The following is a 23,540-nucleotide window of genomic DNA, read 5'->3' as shown; positions in this document are numbered from 1 at the left end:
GCTTCCTACGCCACTGGAAAGAACCCCAATATTCTTGTACTTAATTCAGTAATAGCCGTAAGCTCGTGTATTGGTGTTTTCCTCACATCGTGGTTGATGTTGTATTATTCGATTTTCGTCGACTGTACGCTTCTTCACTCAGTAATCATTCCCTCCTGTTAATTCCTATTTGAAACGAGATTTTGTCATCCTAGGTTGCTCTGTTTATGTTCCAATTTAGTTTCGTTTATATTGTGATGTTTACATGGTTACAAAACCACTCACCACTGATTTCACTCGATTGCCCTCATGAATAATCACAAAGCGATAATTATTCAAAATATAACCTCTATATTGATTTACGCTGTTTAAAAATGACTGTCATGTGCGGAATGGGCACAGGATCGTTGACGTCTGTTCAACAACCCACACTTGAAAATACCTTCTGACACATAACAGCGTTTCCATTTTCATTGCTATTGTCATTACATTCGTCATAATCTGGAATCTATCTTCTTTATTACCGGACAAAGCAAACTTGAGCTCTCCGTGTCAGAGATCAAAACCGCTCGTCTTCATAGGAGAAAAGCAATTGTCTTTCTAATGAAAATTAGAATTCTATTCCGCAACTTTGACATGAATTTTTGGAGTGGCACTTGTGATCTCAAAAAGCCAATGTAGGGCGGAAAACAATCGTGGTTGTTCACTTCATAGCTTCTGTACTCGAACCCACTACAATTAAAAGCTGAACAATATTTTATTCTATGAAAAGCAAGGATGATTTTGATGAACACCGCATAAGAAGTTGTATATGTGGAAAAGATATTGCTATTCAGGGAAATAGATTAATAAGAGAAAACAGATGTGATTGAGACGTAGAAAAGAATTCCAATTAAGTGCAGTTTTCACCAGAGTGGCAAATTTGATACTGGAGGGATGATACGCATGTTTCTGATGTCCATTACTTTCTTCATCGCCTCTGTAGATGCTTTGTATTTAGCCGGGCATTTGCACACGAAAAATGTAAGTTTATGCTAAGTAAAGACCATTTAATATTTAACTCTACCGCTCAATTCTTTGAGCTCAATGAGCGGTGGGTTTTATCTATTTACCAGATGGGCATTGATAGGCAATATAAATCAAAATTCTTGCTTTGGTAATAGCGATCACGATAAGCTTTGTTGTGATTTTTAATTACTCCTATCGATGTAATTCTTTAGGAATATTACTGCTGTAGCTAACAAAATTCTTGGTGTACGTCTCTAAGTAAGATTACTGCCCTTCCTTGTCGCCTTGAAGGTAGTTGATATGCGAATAAGCAGTAATTAGAAGCGGTGGGAAGGTCGTTTAGAAATTCGGAGAAAGAATAGGAAAGATATATTATGTTTATTCCTGGCATGAGGAAATTTGATATGACGGTGTACGGGTGTAGACACCCCGTTATCTCTCTCCGGTTAATCTTACAAATCTGGTATAAAAATTGATACCGATAAACTGTGGTCGTTTGGCTAAAAGTCCATATATTGAACGACTATACAGGTATCGATACTTCCGTAGTATATGTACCAGGTTAGGGTTAGGTCATAATTTTATTCCGATTTTCCTTATTTCGATTATATTACGAGACTGTCGGGGACTGTCTGTGTTAGCCAAGTGAATATACCCCCATAGTAATCAGTCCCTTTATACAACTTCATGTAAAGTAGGCTAACAAAATTAATCATCCCATATTGGTACAAACTTTTCTGGAGCGTCCTTTTGTCCGGCGACGAATATCATTTTCGTACCGCGATATTAATTTAGTGTAATTATTTTTAATTGAAATTAGAGACTAAGTGAAATAGAAGAACAGCAGTTAAAGTCTGTTGTTCATTTGCAACTTTGTTTAGGATTTTAAAATTATAAACACGTATTATAAATATTATTTTTCAATGTTGTCTAGTGTTGTATGTCATTTTTCACCTGTTTGGAGGTCTCTTAACTAAGTTGAAGGACGGGTGTCCAAATATATCGCGTGCAGTTTTGAAACGAGTCTGTATTCAGTACTTGTTTAAAACATATAACTTGAACTATCGATTGGGTTTCTACGATACTAACTATTTCTCCGTCGTCTATGCTTTTACCCCGGTGGAACCATATGCATATAATGTAAGGATGCTGTAGCAAGAGTAAAGATACCTATCCTAAGTGATTCAATAGTCTTGCTGCACATCAACACAAGTATATTTCTGTAACGTCTAAGCAAGGGTATGTGTAGCAAGAATATTGAATCACTTAGGATATATAACATATATATGGACTTTTAGCGACATTTCGTCACGGTGATGACGGTGACCAGTTTTGGTTCCCCGCAGCTTCCCTTGCCCAGTAATTCAAATATCATTTTTTTCTTTATATTTTTGCATGTTTTTTACTGGTTGGGAAAACTAAACTTGACTTGATGAATTTGAAACTCATTCCGTGATTTTGAAATTACGAATGATTCTAAAATTCAATATTAACACATTTTATAACTATTATCTTCCAGAGCTGGGCGTTTCTTGGGAGATTCTGTTTTCTTTCTGATCTTGGTCGATTGCAGTTCAAGTTTATCTATCCATACGTAAGTATTACTGTTGAGTTAAGTTTGAGTGCCTAATCTTAATTAAAACCTGGCGAAGTTTAGCAAGTCTATATAATTTGCTTCCTACGGCCTATGCGTACTATGGATAAGGATGCCAAGTATGAGTACTTACAAGTATTCGATTCTTATCCGATTCCTAAATTTTCGATTCCGATTCTCGATTCCGAATCTCGATTCCTCGACATATTACCGAAAAAATATACCCACCCAAGCAATAGCCTACCATATGAAATCAAGCAAGACAGCGATGTTCAAATTCTGGACGGACAAGAAGGCCGAAACTAAGTAGTGTGGGTATCCAATCTGCCACAGGAGACAAACCGCGCAAATAAAAACGAATCCCTCAGAACCCACAGAGATTTTTAAAATAAATAAGCGTTAAAGCCTACTAGCGATTTTTATAATATATATATTATATATAGTGAAGTTTGCAGGGTCGTAGCAACTCAACATAGCAGTGAAGCAGTTTATACATATATATATATATGTGAAGAAATTGCCACAAAACGTTACACATTGTTTGCAATCCAAGTTTCAAACTCGAGAATCGATTCCGGTGCATCGGAATCGATTCTAGTCGATTCCGCGAAGAATCGATTCTGTAATCGAATCCGGACTCGATTCCGCCATCCCTAACTATGGACAGGCTTAGTTGGATTGTCTTAGTTAGTCTGTTTGTTTTATGTGTGAAATAAATCAAAAAGAATCTATATGACGCACAATTTCAGTAACTTGCGAATTTGAGCAGATGTTTAGTCCGGCATCAAGCAACAAACTGTTAGTTGGCTTTCTATTTATCTAGCAATCTATTATTACAATGCTTACTTCAAGCGTATTCGATAGTTTTCTAGGTAATTTAATCAACGCACGAGCATGGTTTACCAATTTATTTTGGTCGCTCCTGATAAGGCTCATACAAACGGACAATATGTCAAGCTATTGAAATTTATTTTCGATTGAGCAATTTGGTGCTATCGCACACTCCGGGCAATAATATTCAACCTGGCGATGCATTTTTCGTATTTAAATTAAGTCGGTTCTTTTCTCCTGTTTTTTGATATGGTAATAAACATCTGCAACGAATTTATGTTAAAGCTATAATTATATACCCCAGGACGAATGCTGTCACAACATTTTACTCTACTACGACGATGGAGGGCAATGGGCTTCTGTTTATAAGAATGATTCTAAGGTAATACAGATTGCTTGTAGCGATTGGCGGCGAGGCGAACAATATGGCCGTGTACTGTGTTTCATTTGTTGCACTGTGCTTGCGATAAATAATCGCCCGTTCGATTCAGTTCATGCATAATCTTATAGTCTTGATTCCATTTTCGTGTCATTGGAAAAACAAACAAAAGTTTGATTTTAGGTACAGTACTAAACAGCTGCCCGCGTTGTAAAACGCTTGTAACGCTAATTGTAAAATAACACACACAAAATGTAAACAACAAAACTCATTTTGTCGTGTAAGTGGGCATGATCAATTAGCATCGCACCACAGCAAGCGCAATTGAATACGTAAACAAAAACGCGTTTGTTGTTTACAAAACTAGTTCAACAATTCGGGCAAAAAAAAATGCCAACAGCTGCTAACTTTGCGCCGCCATAATTTGCAACTTGATATAGGATTTGTATTCGTCAGGTGTGGAGTTCGTAATAGAGCTCCCAAAACTGCGGCGCCTGCCATTCACTTTATTAGGAATAAGTGAAATTTTGATTTGTCGATAATTATCGAGACTCAAAAGGGCTAATACAAACACAAAGCGAATTACTCGGACCAAAAACTATAAATATACGCTGGCAAAAAATGATCTTCGTAGCAAGTTTAATCATTGATGACTTTACTGACAAACCTAATAATGTATTTGATTATATTTGAATAATACACATATATTAATGTAGATTCTTGGGATTAAATCGAAACTTAGGGAACCCTTTGGCTTGTATCGGCCGAACTCTGAGATGCCATGAAACCGCGGTTAAAAACCACTGACCAAGAGCCCTAACTGACCTACGGTGCGCGTTTTTCACACTCTTGAAAAATTTGTATCGTATTTTTATGAGTCTGACAAATAGTATTTTTGTTAAATTGGTAACGTAGTCAATTCATTACCCTCTCTGGTATAAAAAGATCCTACTCAACCACGATTTACTTTGTTAAGTGGATGTAATTCCATCGACACTTTTCGAATCTCTATACGTTTGGTCATTGTTATTGGATTTTTGTGTGAAGTGTCACTTTCCACTTCAATACAAGTGGTCACAAATCTTAATGATAATGTTACGCCATGATTTATCGAGGTTGCCCCATAGATGACGCTCAAATTATACAATTTTCCATGTATAATTCATACTTGGACAAGTTTAGTGAATTATTTTTATGCTAAGTGGGCTTAACACTCGCGTTTCAGTTGTCTAATAAGCTATGCTCGTTTTTGTGCAAAGATCTCAGCTGCTCTGAGTAAACATTCATTTCTCGTGACACGAGATCTACAAAATCGGGCGCTCCAGAAGTGTGTGTACCAATATGGAGGTAACTTATTTTGTTTGCCCACTTTACATCAAGTTATGTAAAGGGACTGAAACCTATGGACAGGGGGTATATTCACTTGGCTAACACAGACAGTTCCCGAACTCGTAATAGAACTAAATCAGGAAAATCGGAATAAAATTATGGCCTGACCCTAACGTGGTACGGGAGTACCCAAAATCGTAATGTAAGATTCTAATCTACATTAATGAAATTATAATTGATGTTTTATCGGATTCAGTGGAACTCAAAAACCATTTTTTGTTTTGTTATTTCCTCTGGACAAGGCTGTGAAAAAGTAAACATTAAATCAATTAAAGCCTTTTTTGTGGGAACTGTTGTTACCTAAAAATTATTTCCATTCATCAATTGCTCGTTATTACTACTAATTTCGGTACTCCCGCAGTGTGCGTACCAGGTTAGGGTTAGGCCATATTTTCATTCCGGTTTTTCCTATTTTAGTTCTATTACGAGTCCGGAATTGTCTGTGTTAGCCAAGTGTATATACCCCTGCCCATAGGTTTCAGTCTCTTTACACAACTTGATGTAAAGTAAGCAAACAAAATTAGTTACCTCCATATTGGTACACATACTACTGGAGCGCCACAATTTCCAATTTCAAAATCGTAACTAATTTGTGTAAGATACTTTTATAATAATTCATAGGCGCTCACTTTTATGCGAAAACATCATAACGTTTTTATTTATAAAAGTCTGATAACAAGCAAATTTTAGTCAAATTAACCTCTATGCTATAATATATGCTGAACACTACTTCTCAGCCTCCCATACTGAAATAGAAACTGAATCGACCGCCATTGGTTCCGCTGTTATATCTCTTGTATTTAGCTTAATTTCAGGGCGCTCCCGAAGTATGTGCACCAAGATGGCGAACAACCTGAACCCTAACCTGATACAAATACTATGTTCAGGTTGTGCGCCATCTTGGTACACATACTTCTGGAGGTCCAATTTCAGCAGTGCATGGGAAATCCGATTCATCGACTTACTTGGACTGGACTCGAGTAGTCATTTATCTAAAACTCGAAATTCATCGAGTCATCTAAATAGCATGACTGCGACTCGTCATCAAAGCCATCCGTCATCCATTGATATTTAGCTCAGTGAGCGACTCGATTTAGGACTCGGATTGGATAAACCCTGATTCGACTTTATTCGCGACTCGGGGTTTAGGAATTTGTACCAAACACACATATTCAGTTATTCTCAGTTGCCTGACATCCCCTTTTACCAGGGTTCCGTGGCGCTCCATGGTTCCGCAAATACAGTCCAGGGGTTCCTTCCGCAAGTTTCTATTCAAATCCTATAGTCTATATTAATATATGTACAGGGTGTCCAAAAAATTTCGCCCGAATATAAAGTCTTTATTATCAAATGTTATTTTTTTTTAATTTCAAAAAAGATTTATAGTCAACCTGTTTCTAACTGGATGTTATAGATGTTGAATGTTGTAGTCCCCACTTATCATACATCAAAATTTATTCAAATTTGCAATTGGTAATGCTATGAAATCGGGCGGAACTTTTTGGACACCCGTATATTGTTTAAATATAATCGAATACCCATTAAGTTTTCCACTATTATTAAACTTGCTACACTTTAAAGATCAATCAATTTTGCCAGTATTAGGTCTGCTCTTATATATCCACAGATAATCCAGACAAAAAATCAATTAAACTATTACACAGGGTACCTCGAGTCTTTGTAATGCTTCACTTCATTGTGGTTCAGAAAAACTGTGCTATATTGTTTCAATTCGTTCAGAATAAAAATTGCATCATAGGGGGACTGATTGGCCTAATCCGCGGGTTCGCGATTAATCAGGAAAATAGATAAAATTACCTATTTCCATTGAATTTAACATACTATTAATATAAAGAAGTTAAATAACACTAAAATCCATAGTTATATTCAACATTCTCTACAGCGTAATTACTCTTTTGTCTCGTAGAATTGCTTTGAAAAAGAAGCGGTGATTCACCCGGAAGATCATCAGATAATAAACTTAACAACACGATCTGCTTGGAGTGGATGCAAGGTAAACAATAAATCTTACTAATTCTAACTTAAATTTTTGATATATGAATACTCCCGTAGTATATGTACCAGGTTAGAGTTAGGCCATAACTATATTCCGATTTTCCTTAAGCTTTTCGGTTGAACTGAGAATATTTTAGTTCTATTACGAGTTCGGAGTGTTATCCAAGTGAATCTGTCCATAGGTTTCATACCCTTTATACAACCTGATGTAAAATAGGCGAACAAAATTAGTTACCTCCGTATTGGTATACACTTCTGGCGCGCCCTATTATGAATGCGGTTTTTATTGACATAACCAATCAGGAGATGATTTTCAAACATTTGAAAAAAAACGATAAAATGGTTCTATCATTCCGCGAAACCTCGCCGCTTGTCGTGTTACCTGCTTGCGACTGATATATACAGGGTGTCCATGAAGTCCCATTGAAATTTCAATTTTGGCGCTCCGGTAGTATGTGCACCAAGATGGCGCACAGCTAAGGTTAAAATTGACTTCTCCTTGGTTTTGAACTTAAAATAACTAAGCCACCCCAATCGAACAAAACAATTTCGTTCGGTTGAGGCTGATATCAAATTTAGGTTGTTAGTAGTGATGACAGTCCGGGCTTTATGAGCATTATCTTGCCCGCATCAGAGATGATCTAAAATTTATTATTCTCACTAATTATCCGGTAAATTCATTCCTTACAGACAAATAATAAAACCGGAAAGAAGATGCTTCAATGTAGCGGAGGAAGGAGTTTTAGAACTTTACATGAACGATGGTGGTATATTGCCATCAGTAATTGCGAAGGTATTGGTTTTTGCTGGTTTTACGTATTAGGATTTGTGCTTTAAACTTGCACTTATTGCACTTTAAAATTGCACTCATTTATTTATGAAGCGTGTTATGAATGCGTTATAGCTACTCCGTCTAAAGCTGCTCAGTGTAGTTACAATTTTTTTTTTATCATATAATGTATTAATTTTACTTTTCTCTCATTAATTTGCTTTTGCAAGTTATCCCGCTCTAATTAAAAATTGAAATCACCTATCAATTTGTACTCTAATATTTCGTAAAGTTTTGTAATGATACCTAACCATGAATGCTTGAGTGACTAGCTCTAACATACATTTTAAACTTTTTTTTTTGGATATTATATATTACAAATATCCGCTTCAAGAATTTTCGAGACCAATAAGACCGAATATTCAGCCACGCATCCCTTGTCGTACCTCGTCCACAACGTTCAGTAATGATTCCATTACATTTGAACCCACGTACATTTGAACCCATGACAATTGCACCTGTATGCTATTTCACCTATGGAATTTTATTTGTTTCATGGATAGTTAAACCCATACTAACCCTAACCCATGGGTTTTAGCACCCGCATATAGATTGAACCCGTGGATATACGCATGGGTTCAAATGTACATGGGTTCAAATGTACGGTCACCTTCAGTAATGTATATATATTGAGTTTCCGAAGTAATAAACCTTAAATTGTTCTGTTTTTATAGCTGGTGCAAAAGGAAATGCCATTGACATTGAATATGAAATGAAGCTGACGAACGGATTCTCCTTCTGGACTGAACATTTTTCCGCAGATGAATTTGGTAACGTCAAATATTGCTTTGTTTGCTGTTCTTTAGCATGGCTCAGATAAAAGCACTGCACAAGTATCTAATTAGGCGTAAAGGTCTGGACAGAAGACGTTCCTTTGACATTTTCTACCCAATTATTATAGTCATAGTAAGCAGGCGGATACCTATTAAACAGGGACTGAACTTGAAACACAAAAAGAACATGCGATAGGCGCCATGCATACCAGACGTTCGATGGTATACGAAACAAATAATTTCAAGAAAATCTAGCTGCCATTGCGCGAAAAATTTTCAGGAGCCTTTAAATCGTAACAGTTATAGGATGTTTTTTCCTTGCCACACAGTATTATCATAATAATTATCCAATAATTCGGCTGATATATAATCTCCTTACAATTAAGGCATGTTGCATGTGATACACTTATATATATTTAAAAAGGTATGTATTTTTACTTTTGCCGTGACCGTAAACGCGTCGCTTTTATCGGCAATCTTCTTAAAATGTGTTTTTATGCTCGCAATATTACTGGCGAATATAAATTATAACTCTGGTTCCTTTTTTTTCAGGCATTCTGGAAACCAACATCGTATTCTTGATTATATATTCTCTGACATTTACTTACGCTGCCAGAGTTGCAGGTACTTACATTAGATATTTAATAATGTGCATGATGGAATTGGCATGACGGAGACCGGAACCTAGTATGTCTACCAGGCTAGGGTTAGGCCATAATTTCAGGTACAAATACTACGAAAGTCACATCGCTAGTCCCCAAACTCGTAAAGAAAAGAAAATAAGGAAAATTGGAATGAAATTATCCTTTATCCTTTGACGGATAGGAGTATTCTACTTGCTTTCAGCTGAGATATTGCGACTATCTTTGGACCCTATTTACATTGTGTAACCATATCTTACATTGACTTTAATTTCAAATTGATTTCGTTTTTTTTTCAGTTGAGCTGGCAAATCGTCAAATGCTTCATACAACGTACAAGATGTTCACATCATGTTTGGGAATCGAGTGTGAGTTCTCAGTTCACGTTTCTAAAATACTATACATACCATTCTAACCAGGTTGCAAGAAGTTTTGACCTTTTGATCCTTGATTCCTTTTGTATGTGGCAGCGATGCAATGGGACTGTCTTTTGTATATTGCATGTCTCTTTATTTGTTCTCGAATTATCTTAATGCTCCCTGAGAAAGGCTAGTTTAGAAAAATTACACGGCTACTAAAATTTGCCGAAGAGTACGCATATTTTTGGCTACTCCAGAAATGTGTGTAGTTGTACCAATATGGAAGTAACTAATTTTTACGCCTACTTCACATCAAGTTGTGTAAAGGAACTGAAATATATAGGAAGGGGAAATATTCACTTGGCTAACACAGGCAGTCCTCGAACTCGTAATAGAACTGAAATATAGAAAATCGGAATAAAATTATGGCCTAACCCTAACCGAGTCCACTCACGACAAGAGCATTCATGAGCATTCCTTTCTTGTTTCTTCAGTGTTCGGGCTACTATTATTATGCATTGCGATGGGAACGTTTGCTACGGACGGTGTCGGGAACGAAGGTTTGACAATAGCAGGTATTGGAATCACCTTAACTAGTGACACTTGCATGAGCTGGGGGGAGCTGACTCTGATGACCGTATGGTCGTATGGCTTCTCCCCAGTCTATTCCGAAAACTATGCGTATGTCATTATCGTGTATATCAAGGGTCGGGAACCTTTTTGGTCAAGAGAGCCATAAAAGGTACATATTTACAATTGGATTTTCGTGCGAGCCATATATAATTTCTTCACTCAATCAGGCCTGAAATATTTACTCAAAAGTCAACACATACAATGTCAATATATGTTAATATGACTTCTGATGCTGCATGTTGTTGCTACAGGACTTTAATAACGGCTGCTCATATACAGCACAAGTTGAAATCTACGATACTCATGCCATCAGTCACCACCTTTCTTTTGTTTAGGCATTTCCGTAGTATTTGAAAACTAGCTTTGCTAGTCAGATATAAATATGTCAAATACGACTTTATCAATTTGTGATGTCACAATATATGTTACAGAATCCCCTAGTTTTGTCACAATGCCTGTCTGGTAATTCTCTTACATGCGCTTGGCTCGCGTTCTCAAAACGTTTTGGCAAATTTTCTGCCATATTTGGCTATAAAATAGTTTCAAATCTCGTAATAATAGTAAGCTTAGCCTCAGAAAGTTAGAATTTTCTGGGAGCCATATGCAGTCACCAAAAGAGCCATATATGGCTCGCGAGCCATGGGTTCCCGACCCCTGGTGTATATGTTTATGATTGTTACGATGCTCGTTTCCTTGGTTGACGAAATAATATCTCGCTCTCTCTCACGAAACTTTATAGAAAATAGGTATGTAATAAAACTAATTTAGAAATACTAAAATGAATTTCATTAATCAGCTGTTCTACCTATGCACTTATTCTCAAATAGTGATACAATAACTGAAACAATTTACCCTGTTTGCCTGTGAAATGCGACCTCAGTTTACGATAGGTCTTTACATAACTTTCCTCCGTATGAGCCAATACCTAGGTAGTCACGAATTAATAGAGAGCTATTAGAATGGACTTTAATGGTTCCAGGCATATCTTACCAATTTTATTCAATCTAAGGTCACACACATTATGTTCCCCAGCTCTTTATTTTAGGGGGGAGGGGGGGTGTCTCCAAATTTAGGAGGTGATAGATATTTTTTATTAGTGAAATAAAAAGTAAATTTAAAACTAAAAGTAGATTTCAGTTTATTAGTGAATAAATCTATTTATAACTTATAAAAATGTGTTATGTATTTCACTGATCATCTTCACCGGTATATGCGCCACATTCAAATGCATTTTTACTTACGTTGAGAACTAAAGTATGGTGTCACACCTGAAAATTAAGGGGAGGGGGCGGGTCATTGGTCAAACTGGGGTTTGTAAATGAACCATAAACAAACCACCAGTTCTCTAGATCGCCATAATAACACAGGTAAAATTCACGTGCTATATATACAGGGTGTCCTCAAAGCTCATTTAATTTCAATTTCTTATGAAGACAGTTATCAAAATATCTTAACCATCATGCTTGTTGTTTTTAAATCTGTAATTGTTTAGGTATTTAGTACTTCTGTGCGGGCCAAAACAATATATGGTATCGATAAATTCCTTTTGAATTTTAAAAGTTTTTAAGACTTCATGGACACCATGTACCTAGGAATCACACCCAACATATGGTAGGATAATTTACAATGGTCCCAACATACTTGCTTCAGGTGAAATTCTTGGAGCAATTGCAGAACTTGGATTTCTGTTGATGTTACTTCTTCTTGGGAAAGGATTTACTATCACAAGAGGACAACTCTCACATTCCGGAAGCATCAAACTAGCTGTGTTTATAACTGTATACGCTGTGATAAGCGTTGTGTTGTTTCTATATGAATACGTGGTAAGCTTTTTGTATCTAAGTTTGGTAAAAGATATCTACAACCCTCAACTGAAAGCCAAAATAGATCTAATAGGGGGATTCGCAATCAGGGACTGCGACGCACTCAGGGATACGCCGATACATTAGCTCTACGTGGATACCGACCAAATATATATATATTAATAGAGCAGTTGCAAGCGGGTAATGACGCACTATGACTATATAATTCTTAAGTATAAGTGAGTAAGTAGATAACGATTTATGCATCAAAGGCTGAAGCAATGTATGAAAAGACTTCCAGCACATTAAAGTATTACATATATATATGTTGAACTCGCGTGTATACATTTTTAGTTTACTAAATATTTCGGATAATAATTCCGGAAAAAGAGTATGCTATTGTGTTTCTTCCAGTTATATCCATGTATCATAATTCTAATTATCCTAAATTTAAACTAGAGAGTATCTAATTATGCTTTTCACCTATTTTATATATTGCAGCGAGAGACTATTTCTACGCAGTATTCATATATATATATATTTATAGCTCAGCTTAAATCTTGATTGAAATTTTGTCAAGTTGATTGCGTTTTTATCGTGTGTTTTTATCATATTTGTACCATGACGGTGTCTAAAATAAATTCGGTTATAGTTAGTCTGAAAATAACAAAAGCTCATCATATTTTCAGTTCTCTGATCCCGGACTAGTCCTTTACGTCTACGAATCAGCAGCAGGGTATGGGCTGATAGGCTTGAGGCTTACTGCGTGGTTTTGGTTTACGTATGGAATCTTATTCACGGTCAAGCATTATCCTGAAAAGAGTGGCTTTTACTATTCATTGTATATTTTCTACAGCATATGGTGAGATTTTTTTTGTTTGTTTTTACGTTCAAGTACTTTAATTAATTCTTTCTGCTTTTATTATATCCCTGTGGCGTGTGTGCATGTTTGTTCCCTGTGTGCTTCGTTTACTCTTTTTAATGTTAAAGTAGTATTTATTAAATTTACTTTATCGCCTGTCGGGTCACAGCACAGGTCGGCAACCTTTAGCGTTGAAAGTGCCATTTGGCAACATTTCCGTCAAACTCAAAGCTACTGGGTGACGCAATATCTACTCTAATGTCAGTAGCTAATAAAATTCCCGAAAACCACTAATGAAGCAATGTTCTAGTTCTTACTACAAATTTTGTATATAATTTTTATTAATCCAATGCTTGTATTCTGGTTGACGAAATAAATATCTCTCTTTTACAACAAAGAAGTCAAAAAATTTACGAATGATGCAATAATTTAGTTTACGACGAAATGAAAACAGCTAGGAAAGTGAAAAGAAAAATCTCGTTTTGACAAACTCAAATCATCGTAATGCGAACTACTTTTGTCGGTCTCAACTTGTACCTGCTGTGATGTGTAATTAGCGATTAAAACCTACTTTGAGCCCCTGAATTTCATTTAATTCTCAGTGCTTCTAACATATAATTGTTGTAGTCACTTTGATTCACGGGAGCCATGGCTCCGAAAATAAAGAGCCGCATGCGCTGGAGCTGAATTCTCAGGAGGCATTTGGTTGTTTTTCTGGTATCCGTCATAAATCAGAAACAGGTTTTAGTACAGAGTTTTTGAAAGATCTTCAGCTGTTAAAAGGATGCTACACATAAAAAATCAATTCGAATTTTCATTGAGCACTTTTCCAACATATTTACTTCCAGCCGATACCTTCCACATGACTGATTTGCGAACACAACATTTTTATTTCTGGTCACCCCCTTTCATAATTGCCGCCTCTTATTAATCGAATATTAGGAACAATTAAAAATATCACTTTTTCATGTTTCAGGTTTTTTGCAGTTCCAATCATGGTTCTTGTTTCCACATTTGCAATTCCAAAATACATGAGGTCAAAGGTCGTCTCAATTCTCGAACTTTGCATCGATTTTCTTGCTTACTTTATATTTCTGGTGAGTCTTTTGTAATATCGTTTTAGGATTTAACATTACTGCTGGATTAGTCATATGTATCGTTTTCCGACCAGTAGGACGCAGAGTGTCTACCAATGGATCCATAGCTTGCCAATGTTTGATAAAAGGGTGTCCATAAAGTGCCTTTACAATTTCAATTTTGTTATGAAGTCAGTTCTCAATATATCTTAACCAGGTTTGTTGTATTTTAATCAGTAATTGTTTAGGTATTTTTGTTTTATTTAATACATCCGTTTAGGCCTAAACAATATATGGTATCGATAAATTCCCTTTGGAATTTTAAAATTTTTTGAGACTTTGTGGACATTTTATAGCGGCCCGAAAGCGTTTGTAATTACAGTTTTGTCGTTCTTATGAGATGTCACATACAGACAATTTTTTTTCAATACCACAAAACAAAAATGCTTCGTTTCTTCATTAATCAGTCCTCGAACAATACATACACTTTTTCAAAACATTAATTGCACGTTGGCATATGAACAGAATTATATCTTAAAATCCCACACGGAAATATCAGTTTATCTCCATGTGTAAGTTAAACATATGATCCCGTATTTTAGGTTCCCACAATGCCAAGTTTTGCAAGCTTTAAACATGCTTCGCTCCTTCATTAATCGGTCTTTGACCAATACCTACAATTTTCCACAAGATAAATTGCACGTTGACATATTGACAGAATTAGATTTTTAAATCCCACACGGACATATCATTTTGTTTTCGTGTGGAAATTTAACCTATAATTCCGTATTTCAGGTTCTTACCAGGCCAAGCGCTGCAAATCGCAACTTTCCATATCACGTAAGAACCTCACAAATAGGAATTGTCAAACCAGACGGTAAAATTGAATCAATAGTGAACTTTCCTCATTCTGTTTACGGAGATCCGACAGATTTGAACGGAAATGGTAACGGTCACAGGTGAGCTTTTATTTTTTCGATAGGTTTTCCACGGGGGAGGAGTTTTTCCGGGGCCAATACGGATAAGGGTTAGTTAGTCCATAATTTCATTCCGATTTTCCTCTTTTTAGTTCTATTACGAAATCGGAAACTGTCTGTGTTAGCCAAGTTAATATAACCCTGCCCATAGGTTTCAGTCCATTTTATATGACTCGATGTAAAGTAGGCGAACGAAATTAGTCACCTCCATATTGGTAAACATACTTCCGGGGCGCCCTTTTCCAGCTGCCGATTCTTGAGCCCAAGCTACAGAAACAAAAACGACACCGGATTCAAATAACTACCTCAAACTCACAAAAATTTCGTCCCTGGCTCGGGGTTAAAGAAACTCGATTCCTATTCTGGTCCGAAATAACTAGGTTATGACGGCGAAAACAGGAAACTCTGATTACATAGCCTAATGGGTTTTTTTTTGTTCAAAACGTTATAAATGTTATAGATATTGCATTATACTAAATCTTGTCACAAACTAGGCAACGATGGTACCACAATCTCTAATCAATGTTCTATTAGGCGAGAGTCTCGCGACCTTGTTTAAACAAATAAAATATTTTTTTCATCACAGAGCTCCAAACTTTGCAGAGTTGTTTGTTGTTCAGCCTTCAGGTTCGTTACAGAATGGATCTCGATCTCTCGGCCCTGAAGTAAGACTGAGCGAACGACCCACAACTTCTACTCATCATGGACGTTATGGCGAGAATCTCGATAAATCTCGCGGAGGTACATCATTACAATCTGTAAGTGCTATTTATATATCTCATGTGGCATGGCTATGTGCGAGAGGATTGTCGGACTCCTCGCCGCCACAAGGTGGTTCACGTAACCGCTAGTCGGCTTCATCCACCATCAAATCCATGCCTACGAAAACAAAAACATATAACTGGCTAACTAATTCTATACCCGACATGGACTTGTAACCGGGCGATAGTCCGTGGTTCGCCATGTGATTAAGTCGTTTTATCGGCTTTCCTCTTCCCTGAAATAAATATGTAAATCTTATCCTATATGTGCATAAATGTACTTGGAGCACACTCCGATTGGAGCACTATTTAAAAAATTCACAATACCCTAGCGATATCGCACCGCTGTGTGTGATTCCACGTTTCACTGCCGCAATTGATTGTAATGTGAAAGATTGCTGAACTTATCAACGCTGGGGGTTGGTGTGTATCTTTGTGAACTCTTGTAGGCAATTCTGATGTCTCCGCCAGCAAAATCATGCGTATGTAATACTTTTCTAGATATTTCCATAACCCCAGCTTGAACCAACCGACATCAGATAGGACCCACTAGAAAATGCTCGGCTGCCCACAATTGGGCCGCGGCCCCTGGTTTGCCGACCACTGCTATACACAGATATAAATACAGAAAAAACCTCCAATATTTTGACCAGGATAAAACAGAATTAATTTTCTCAATCAAATTTCAGCATCAGGGAACAAGCCTGACTCAAGCACCCCCATCTTACACCCAAGTTACCTCACAACAATTCAATCTGACCTTGCCTTCAACAACGAGGATTGGAACAAACATGGCGTTAGTAAGCCAAGAAGGACAAAAAATGGCGTCGGAGAGTAATTGTGAACAAAAAATGGTGAAACAATCGGGACTTGATGCAGCATCGCCTTCTACCTCCGGACTATTTTCTATTGCCAAGAATGTTAACACTTGATGGATAGCACCTACGTTGACGAAGCAATGATTACTTTGTTATTTGAAAAAAATTGTAAAAACAAAATACATTGAACCAGCAGCAGAATAAATACATGTTTTGAAAATCGATCCTTATTGTTTTTTTTTGAATATCATTATTTTATAAATACATCTTCTCTTTATACCTATGACGAAATTGAATCAAATATCCGTAGTTCTACAATCTACATGGTCCAGTTTTTCGGTTGTGCTATTTCAGCATTCAGATTTTGTGAATTTCAATTTTCGTTCAAATATTGGTTTCTGATTGTTCGAACTCTCTTTGTCATCATTATTTGAAAATTATATTTCGCAAGATAAGGTTCTCAGACCCCCCCCCCCTTTCCCGGCAAACTGTGTCATGTGTGTTCATTACTTATCGATCTCGATAAATATGTTGATAGGTAGTTTTATGTCTGTTTGTTTGTCAGTTAGATGCACGCGATATCTCACGAAAGCGAGGTCGAATCTGCTCCAAATTTTGCGTATGCATTCATCATATCTCGGACCAGAAGTCTATTGGTTTTAGATGAATTATGTCGTATAATTAGCGAGTTATTCATTAATTAGTGATGGGATACACGGAGTCGCTATGGAGTAAGAACGGATGAATCAAAACCGCAGTTTCTGTTTTGGGATCCCCTAACTTTCGATCGATAAGTCGTCGGTCTCCGACCGATATTCTCGTTATCCGGTTGCGATTTTTTTACTGGCTACGACAAATAAACTTGACTATTACTATACACGATTTGGGCAGCTATACAAAGGTTACTACGGAGCAATGGACCTTTCCCCGAGCCTAGACTACCTCGTTTACTTCGTGACATTGACCAATCAGCAAGATGCAAAGAGTGTAAAAATAGTGTAAAAATTTTCAAGAGTAGTCGTAAACATTACCTCGTTTTCACGTTTTTGAACTATATTCGTGAGTTTTCAGATGTGTTTCGGAAACTTAAATATGAATCAGATAATTCAATGATCACTCCGTCTTCCTAGAAGTTTTAATTTAAGTGCAGTAATAAAAAATTAGTGTAGAAATAGCTGTGATAGACTAGGCTAAAATTCTTTACCGGTACTATCAAAAAACAGTTTGTTGTATGCGATGAATCATAATGATGGTTCAAAGCACATACCCCATTTTACTGGCGCAAACTCGCATAAGCACTCTTAAAATAGCCCCGGAAATTTTGCAATGGTAAAGTATAGGAAGAATTTTTCAGGGGTCAAAGGTCGGGGAAAGGTCCATAGGGAAAGTTTTAAGGCTTAACATTCTACATATAGAACATTTTTGACCATACAAAATCATCACGACGAGGATACCATACCGGTATTTTTGGCACTGGTACATAAAAGGCTGTGGCCAATCTGCTCCGGGATAGCAATAGCCACATTACCTTTCCAGACGAAATGAATGTAGATTTTGGTGCTCCCGAAGTATGTGCACCAAGATGGCGCACAACCTGAACATAGTATGTGTACCAGGTTAGGTTTCTGCTTGTGCGCCATCTTGGTGCACATACTTTGGAAGCGCCGATTTTTGAGCAATAGAGAAAGGTTGCCAGAATCATCCAGCATCGTTAAGAAATTTAGGATAGAATTATTTTCATTTAGCCATAAACACAAAAAAGTTTCCGTTATTTCTAAGAATGATAGCGCTTCACATATTGTTGGATATAAGCAGTGGTGGGATTCAAATTTTTTGTTCCTTCACAAAAGTCATATTTTTCATTCGGTTCTGTTACAAACAGAACATTGACAGTAACCAGTAATGCTTACCGGTTCGCTGATCGTGAGACGGTTCTATAGAACCGGTGCGAACCGGCTGAATCCCACCACTGGATGTGAGTAGTTTTTCGCACACTTACTTATTCGTAGCAAACGGTGTATGTACACGAAGTGGACCTATTGATCTTTTTCAAACTTTCATTTTTTAGTCTTGCTTGGACGACTGGGATTGTTGTGAATAAATCGCATTTCTCCGGATCTGATGATCATCCAATTTTAAGCAGTAAAAACTGAAAAAATTTAATCAAATTTTGCTTTTTTTATTATTAATGACAGACGCAACTTCGTGTGAGATTTAGCTAGAATTTTATATTGCATTTATACTGCATTAGTAATTTCCACTCTAATCATCATAACTCGCTTATTCAACGTTTAAACCCAATTATATGAGCAGCCAGAAATGAGTCATCGTCCACTGCATCGCACAATAGTTGCCAAAGTAAAAAGCCGAACGAACAACAGGAAGCCGAAACCTAATTAGTTTGTCTTACACGTTGTTGTAAGCAAGTGAGGTGTCGTATCGCTAAGCAAGATAACAAGCTAATATAGTTGAGGATAGGTCGTGTGTATCCCGTTACTGCTGTGTAGTATTTGACTCTTAGTTTCTTATACAGGGTGATCCCAAAAAAACAGGGGCCTTAAATTACTCGATTATTTGTACTAAATGAAGAAACTTGATTTGACATGCGAACTTATATGTTCGTTTATGATTGTACCCAATATTTTCAGTAATCTAAGAGGATTTTCATAAAAGATATATTCTCTCTAACATATTTTGAACTATGAATTTGGCACACTCTCGATATTTCCCCGTCACTAATAATCTCATCTGTTTTTTTTTATTCGATTCTGCTCATCTTAGGTCCGGCTTGCATAAGTTAAGGTGGGCGTTAACTAAATAATTTTGATAAAGCTGTTTCTACCTAGACTTCAAAAATATAATAAATCCTAGCTATAGGAATGTTTTTATATTCGACGATTTACGTATTCATCTGGTTTCAAATTGCTTCTGCTCAAGGTAAGGTATAACTGAAAATATTCTTCTTGCAAGATTATTGTAAAATTTGCTGAATGTTAATACTAAATTGCGAGTAAATTGTACATGATAACTGAAAACAAATATCGAAAATACCGAGTGAATCCTTACTCCTAAACAGGTTTTTATATATTAGTGTTATGTAAGAACAGTTAGTTATACTTGGAAATGTCAAGAACATGATTTTATCGGAGATGGGAAAATCTAGTTATCAAGCGAGGGGGTATACAGTATCCTAACAGAATGAGTATGTATGTGTTAGAAGGCATTTGACATTATACTTTGTTTTCATTTCATTGCAGTTCTGGATACCGTGGATCCAGTTAAATGCTATTCTCCTATGTATTGTCTGAACAGCGACGGAAGAAATCAGCCATCTTGGAGACAAACTTTTCCCCAGGTTGGTTTATTGAGTTATGGCCGGGGTTCGCAACTACTTTGATCCAAATTTTTTTTCTAATTTCTCGCGACTTAAGCATCTGGTAAGCATGTAATTAGTTATCAATTTTAAGACTATTACTGACACTAGTATTTTTATTTCACAAAATATATGAAACTTGGCACATAAAACCGTGAATAATAACGTTTAATACAACTAATGCGAATTATAAGCTTCGTGTTTTGAACACAACATTTCAATTCAAGGTTTTATTTAGGAGAGGGCAACTTTAAGATCTTCTTCTACTTCTAGCCTTGATCTGTATTCGTGTTTTATGTATGAAAACGCTAATCGTCGGTTAGGGTTCAGGTTATGCGACATCTTGGTGCGCATACTTCAGGAGTACCCAAATAACAATGCGAACAACTGGGAAAAATTATTCAATTTTATTCATTTTAAATATTACTGTTAGCTCTGTGAGATTTGTTTTTGTTTGCTATGACGTCATTAAACGTTCTGCGGACATCGGACGCCATATTGTGTCCTACTGTACTGCTTCGCTTGGTGTGAATATATTTGTAGACTGTGATCTGTCGGTACGGTAAACCGTACTGTACTGCAAACAGACGTGTCCATATATTTGGGCGTAGCTCGCTTGTATTTATGGTGAATTTAAATTGTTTTGCGACCTAGACTGGACCCCTAGGTTACGGGACCTCCAGTAGTATGTGCAGCAAGATGACGCACAACCTGAACATAGTATGTGTAGTTATGTACCAGGTTAGGGTTCAAGTTGAGCGCTATCTTGGTACTTCGGGAGACCGCCGATTCTATTAAAAAGAAATCGATACTCAAAAAACTAAGGCCATCGAACCCAACTAGTCAAGCATCACCTTTCAAAAGAAGAAGTCTCTCATGTCCCCATTCGTTGTATAAACAAGAGATCAAATATATGGACACGATGTAGATATGTAATCTGGTAAATCCGTCTACCGGTATTGTACCACAGCTGATCACAAAATCTAACTTGCAATTTTATGTCGACAAGCAGGTCAAATATCTTGTGTTCAAATCTCAAGCCTGCTTTTTCACTCAAGGTATTGGGTATGCAACACAGCATAGAAAAGTGAATAATAACTTTATATATTAGTGAGGGCATGTACTTGGCCGAATTTTGTGCAGTTAGGTCCGTTATCTTGTGAACTAAAGTTTTCGTGCACGAGAATATATGGTGAATATCGAAACATCGAAATCCGCGAGTTACATTACCCATATTTCACTGCAAAAAGTCTTGCTAATATTTATGTATTTGATAATATTGCATGTTCTCTGTTTTCAGCCTCACTGCTCAAATTCAAGCCAAGTTAGAAAAGGACTAAAGGGTGAACTTGGCACTAAAGGAGATAAAGGAGACACTGGCATCCAAGGAGTCGAAGGACCTCCGGGCCCAGTTGGCTTTCCAGGTGCCAAAGGAATTCACGGCCCTAAAGGAGACCTCGGTCCTCCAGGACCTATTGGAATGAAAGGATCAAACGGGATTCCAGGCGCCCAAGGTGAAATAGGAGCACCCGGAGTACCTGGGCCGAAAGGGGACATGGGAGACGCTTCTGTGATTCCAAATTCACTTAAAGAAGTTCTGAAAGGTGAGACTTGACTAGTTGGTTCAATGGCCAATTTTTTCAGTTGCCATTAGGGCACTACCGTACTATATGTATCAGGTTAGGGCATAATTTTATTACGATTTTCCTTATTTTAGTTTCATTACGAATTTGGGGACTGTCTGTGTTAACCAAGTGAATATCCCCCTGCCCATAGATTTCAGTCTCTTTATACAACTTGATGTGAAGTAGGCGAACAAAGTTAGTTACCCCTTAATTGGTATATTTACTTCTGGAGCACCGCTATTTGTTCAAAAATTAAAATCAGTTTTCTATGCGATAAGACTCTGTCATTAAGTATTTTGTTTTCCTAATCAATATTATAATTAATCGTGTAAATTCAATACTTATCCGTTTTCTCAGATATGCTGGCCGTCACTGCCGATATGAACCAGCGTTATTATGGCAAGATATTCATTCCTTTAATTTCGGAAACAGGAGGGCATGATTTTGCTTCCAAGAAATGTCGGGAAATCGGTGGTAAATTGGCCGATATACAAGATAATACGCATATGGACCAAATAATGACGTACGTAAGGAACCACAAAATGGGAAACGAGGACCGAAAAACGTTTCATCTTGGAATGCAATACAAGGTACGCTTGTGATAACCCTTTTTGGACACGAAATATACCTAGGGGCGTTTTGTTTTTATGTTGTTGCTGGTGTTGTTAGAATTCATTCTCTTTTTCTTTTCGTGTAAAATGATTTTTCCTTTTAACTACAGAACCAATCGCCTAGACATTTTCAGTGCTTAAAAATTGTTGTTGTCGCTATAAGAATATTACTTTTATTTATTTCAAAAAATCCTGTGCGCTAAATGTCAGCTCTGGGATTCTGCCTAAAGCTGTTTGAGAGAGGAAGACTAGTTACATTTCATCATAATTATATTTATATAAACGTGTGAGAGAAACAGAAATACTTCACTAAGTGTCGGGTTCGTATCTGTAACTGCGTACGAATAATGCATAACTGCTAGATATTTTTCCAGTCTCAGCGGCTCTATTTCAGCAACGCAACCGCAGTACCAGAGGGAAACGGCTTCAAGTGGCGGTCTGGATATCCGTACAAAGGAGATACTCCCTACACAAACATGTATTTGATGGTTGACCGTGAACCATCAAGTTCTGTTCAATATCTCGGCAATCAGAATGTTGCCAGTGAGAATTTTTATGCGTTGTGTGAAGTTTGAACTGCTGTTGTACTTTGAACGTTTGGAGATTTGAATTTGTGTAAAAGAGTAAATTATTTTCGCCTAATTTAGTGAGTTAAATGATAAGCAACAGGAAACATTTATTGCAATTATATTAGATTGCGAGCTGGCCATAATCGAGATTAAAATTAAGTGATGTACGGTGAAAGAAGATAAAAATATATAATAAATACAGCGAATTTTTTTTTTGTTTCGAAAGTTGGAATAGAATAGAATGTCAATACATACTCGTCTTGTTGAAAGATCATTGTATATCGCTGAATATCAGAAGCGGCTTAAAGAGGGCCTTGTGTGAAATGCACGAGCAAGCGTCATATTAATATGACAGGCCTTATCATAATTGAGATCACGAAGACATTGCAAATAACGCGTCACAGAGTGGTATGTATGAGAAATGCTATATAGCAGGTGCAATCAACATCTAAAAAATTACGGGTTGTTTTTACCTTCGGTCTTGAAAATAAGTTACTTTAACAATCTTGGTCGTACGTGTTTTATCAAAGTACAATTTTTTTTTCTTTTTTCTTTTTGCCATGGCAAATATATATAATTTGATACAGTCTGGGCACCGCGGTGTTTAGGGCTTGTAACAGTGGGGGCTTAAGATT

At 36.8% G+C, this 23,540-nt stretch overlaps 2 protein-coding genes across 2 annotated transcripts; both read left to right on the top strand.

The window, feature by feature from the left end:
• The first annotated feature begins 454 nt into the window (after positions 1–454).
• LOC120326338 (transmembrane protein 145-like) lies at positions 455–16,951 on the top strand. Its single transcript, XM_078111720.1, has 15 exons — positions 455–1,002; positions 2,507–2,581; positions 3,717–3,794; positions 7,108–7,194; positions 7,887–7,989; positions 8,700–8,795; positions 9,351–9,422; positions 9,739–9,807; positions 10,293–10,373; positions 12,082–12,254; positions 12,923–13,095; positions 14,072–14,192; positions 14,967–15,130; positions 15,735–15,906; positions 16,599–16,951. Exons 1-15 carry the CDS (start codon positions 916–918, stop codon positions 16,839–16,841), a joined length of 1,794 nt encoding a protein of 597 aa, XP_077967846.1. The 5' UTR covers positions 455–915; the 3' UTR covers positions 16,842–16,951.
• A 2,561-nt stretch (positions 16,952–19,512) lies between these two features.
• Positions 19,513–23,453, top strand: LOC120326350 (uncharacterized). The gene is made up of 5 exons (XM_078111721.1): positions 19,513–19,664; positions 19,985–20,082; positions 21,401–21,704; positions 22,083–22,315; positions 22,711–23,453. The coding sequence occupies exons 1-5, from the start codon at positions 19,607–19,609 to the stop codon at positions 22,909–22,911; spliced, it is 894 nt and encodes a 297-aa protein (XP_077967847.1). The 5' UTR covers positions 19,513–19,606; the 3' UTR covers positions 22,912–23,453.
• The last annotated feature ends 87 nt before the right edge of the window (positions 23,454–23,540 follow it).

The sequence above is a fragment of the Styela clava genome, chromosome 4 (assembly GCF_964204865.1).
Source record: "Styela clava chromosome 4, kaStyClav1.hap1.2, whole genome shotgun sequence".
Classification (NCBI taxonomy): domain Eukaryota; kingdom Metazoa; phylum Chordata; class Ascidiacea; order Stolidobranchia; family Styelidae; genus Styela; species Styela clava.
This window is presented reverse-complemented; position numbering and strand designations above follow the sequence as displayed.

Excerpts from the sequence above, each read along its gene's own strand:
- LOC120326338 (XM_078111720.1), top strand. The coding sequence starts at position 916 with ATGATACGCATGTTTCTGATGTCCATTACTTTCTTCATCGCCTCTGTA. Across the intron at positions 7,195-7,886 it reads CTGCTTGGAGTGGATGCAAG|ACAAATAATAAAACCGGAAA; the intron begins GTAAACAATAAA and ends CATTCCTTACAG. Across the intron at positions 8,796-9,350 it reads TTTTTCCGCAGATGAATTTG|GCATTCTGGAAACCAACATC; the intron begins GTAACGTCAAAT and ends CTTTTTTTTCAG.
- LOC120326350 (XM_078111721.1), top strand. The coding sequence starts at position 19,607 with ATGTTTTTATATTCGACGATTTACGTATTCATCTGGTTTCAAATTGCT. Across the intron at positions 21,705-22,082 it reads ACTTAAAGAAGTTCTGAAAG|ATATGCTGGCCGTCACTGCC; the intron begins GTGAGACTTGAC and ends CCGTTTTCTCAG. Across the intron at positions 22,316-22,710 it reads ATCTTGGAATGCAATACAAG|TCTCAGCGGCTCTATTTCAG; the intron begins GTACGCTTGTGA and ends ATATTTTTCCAG.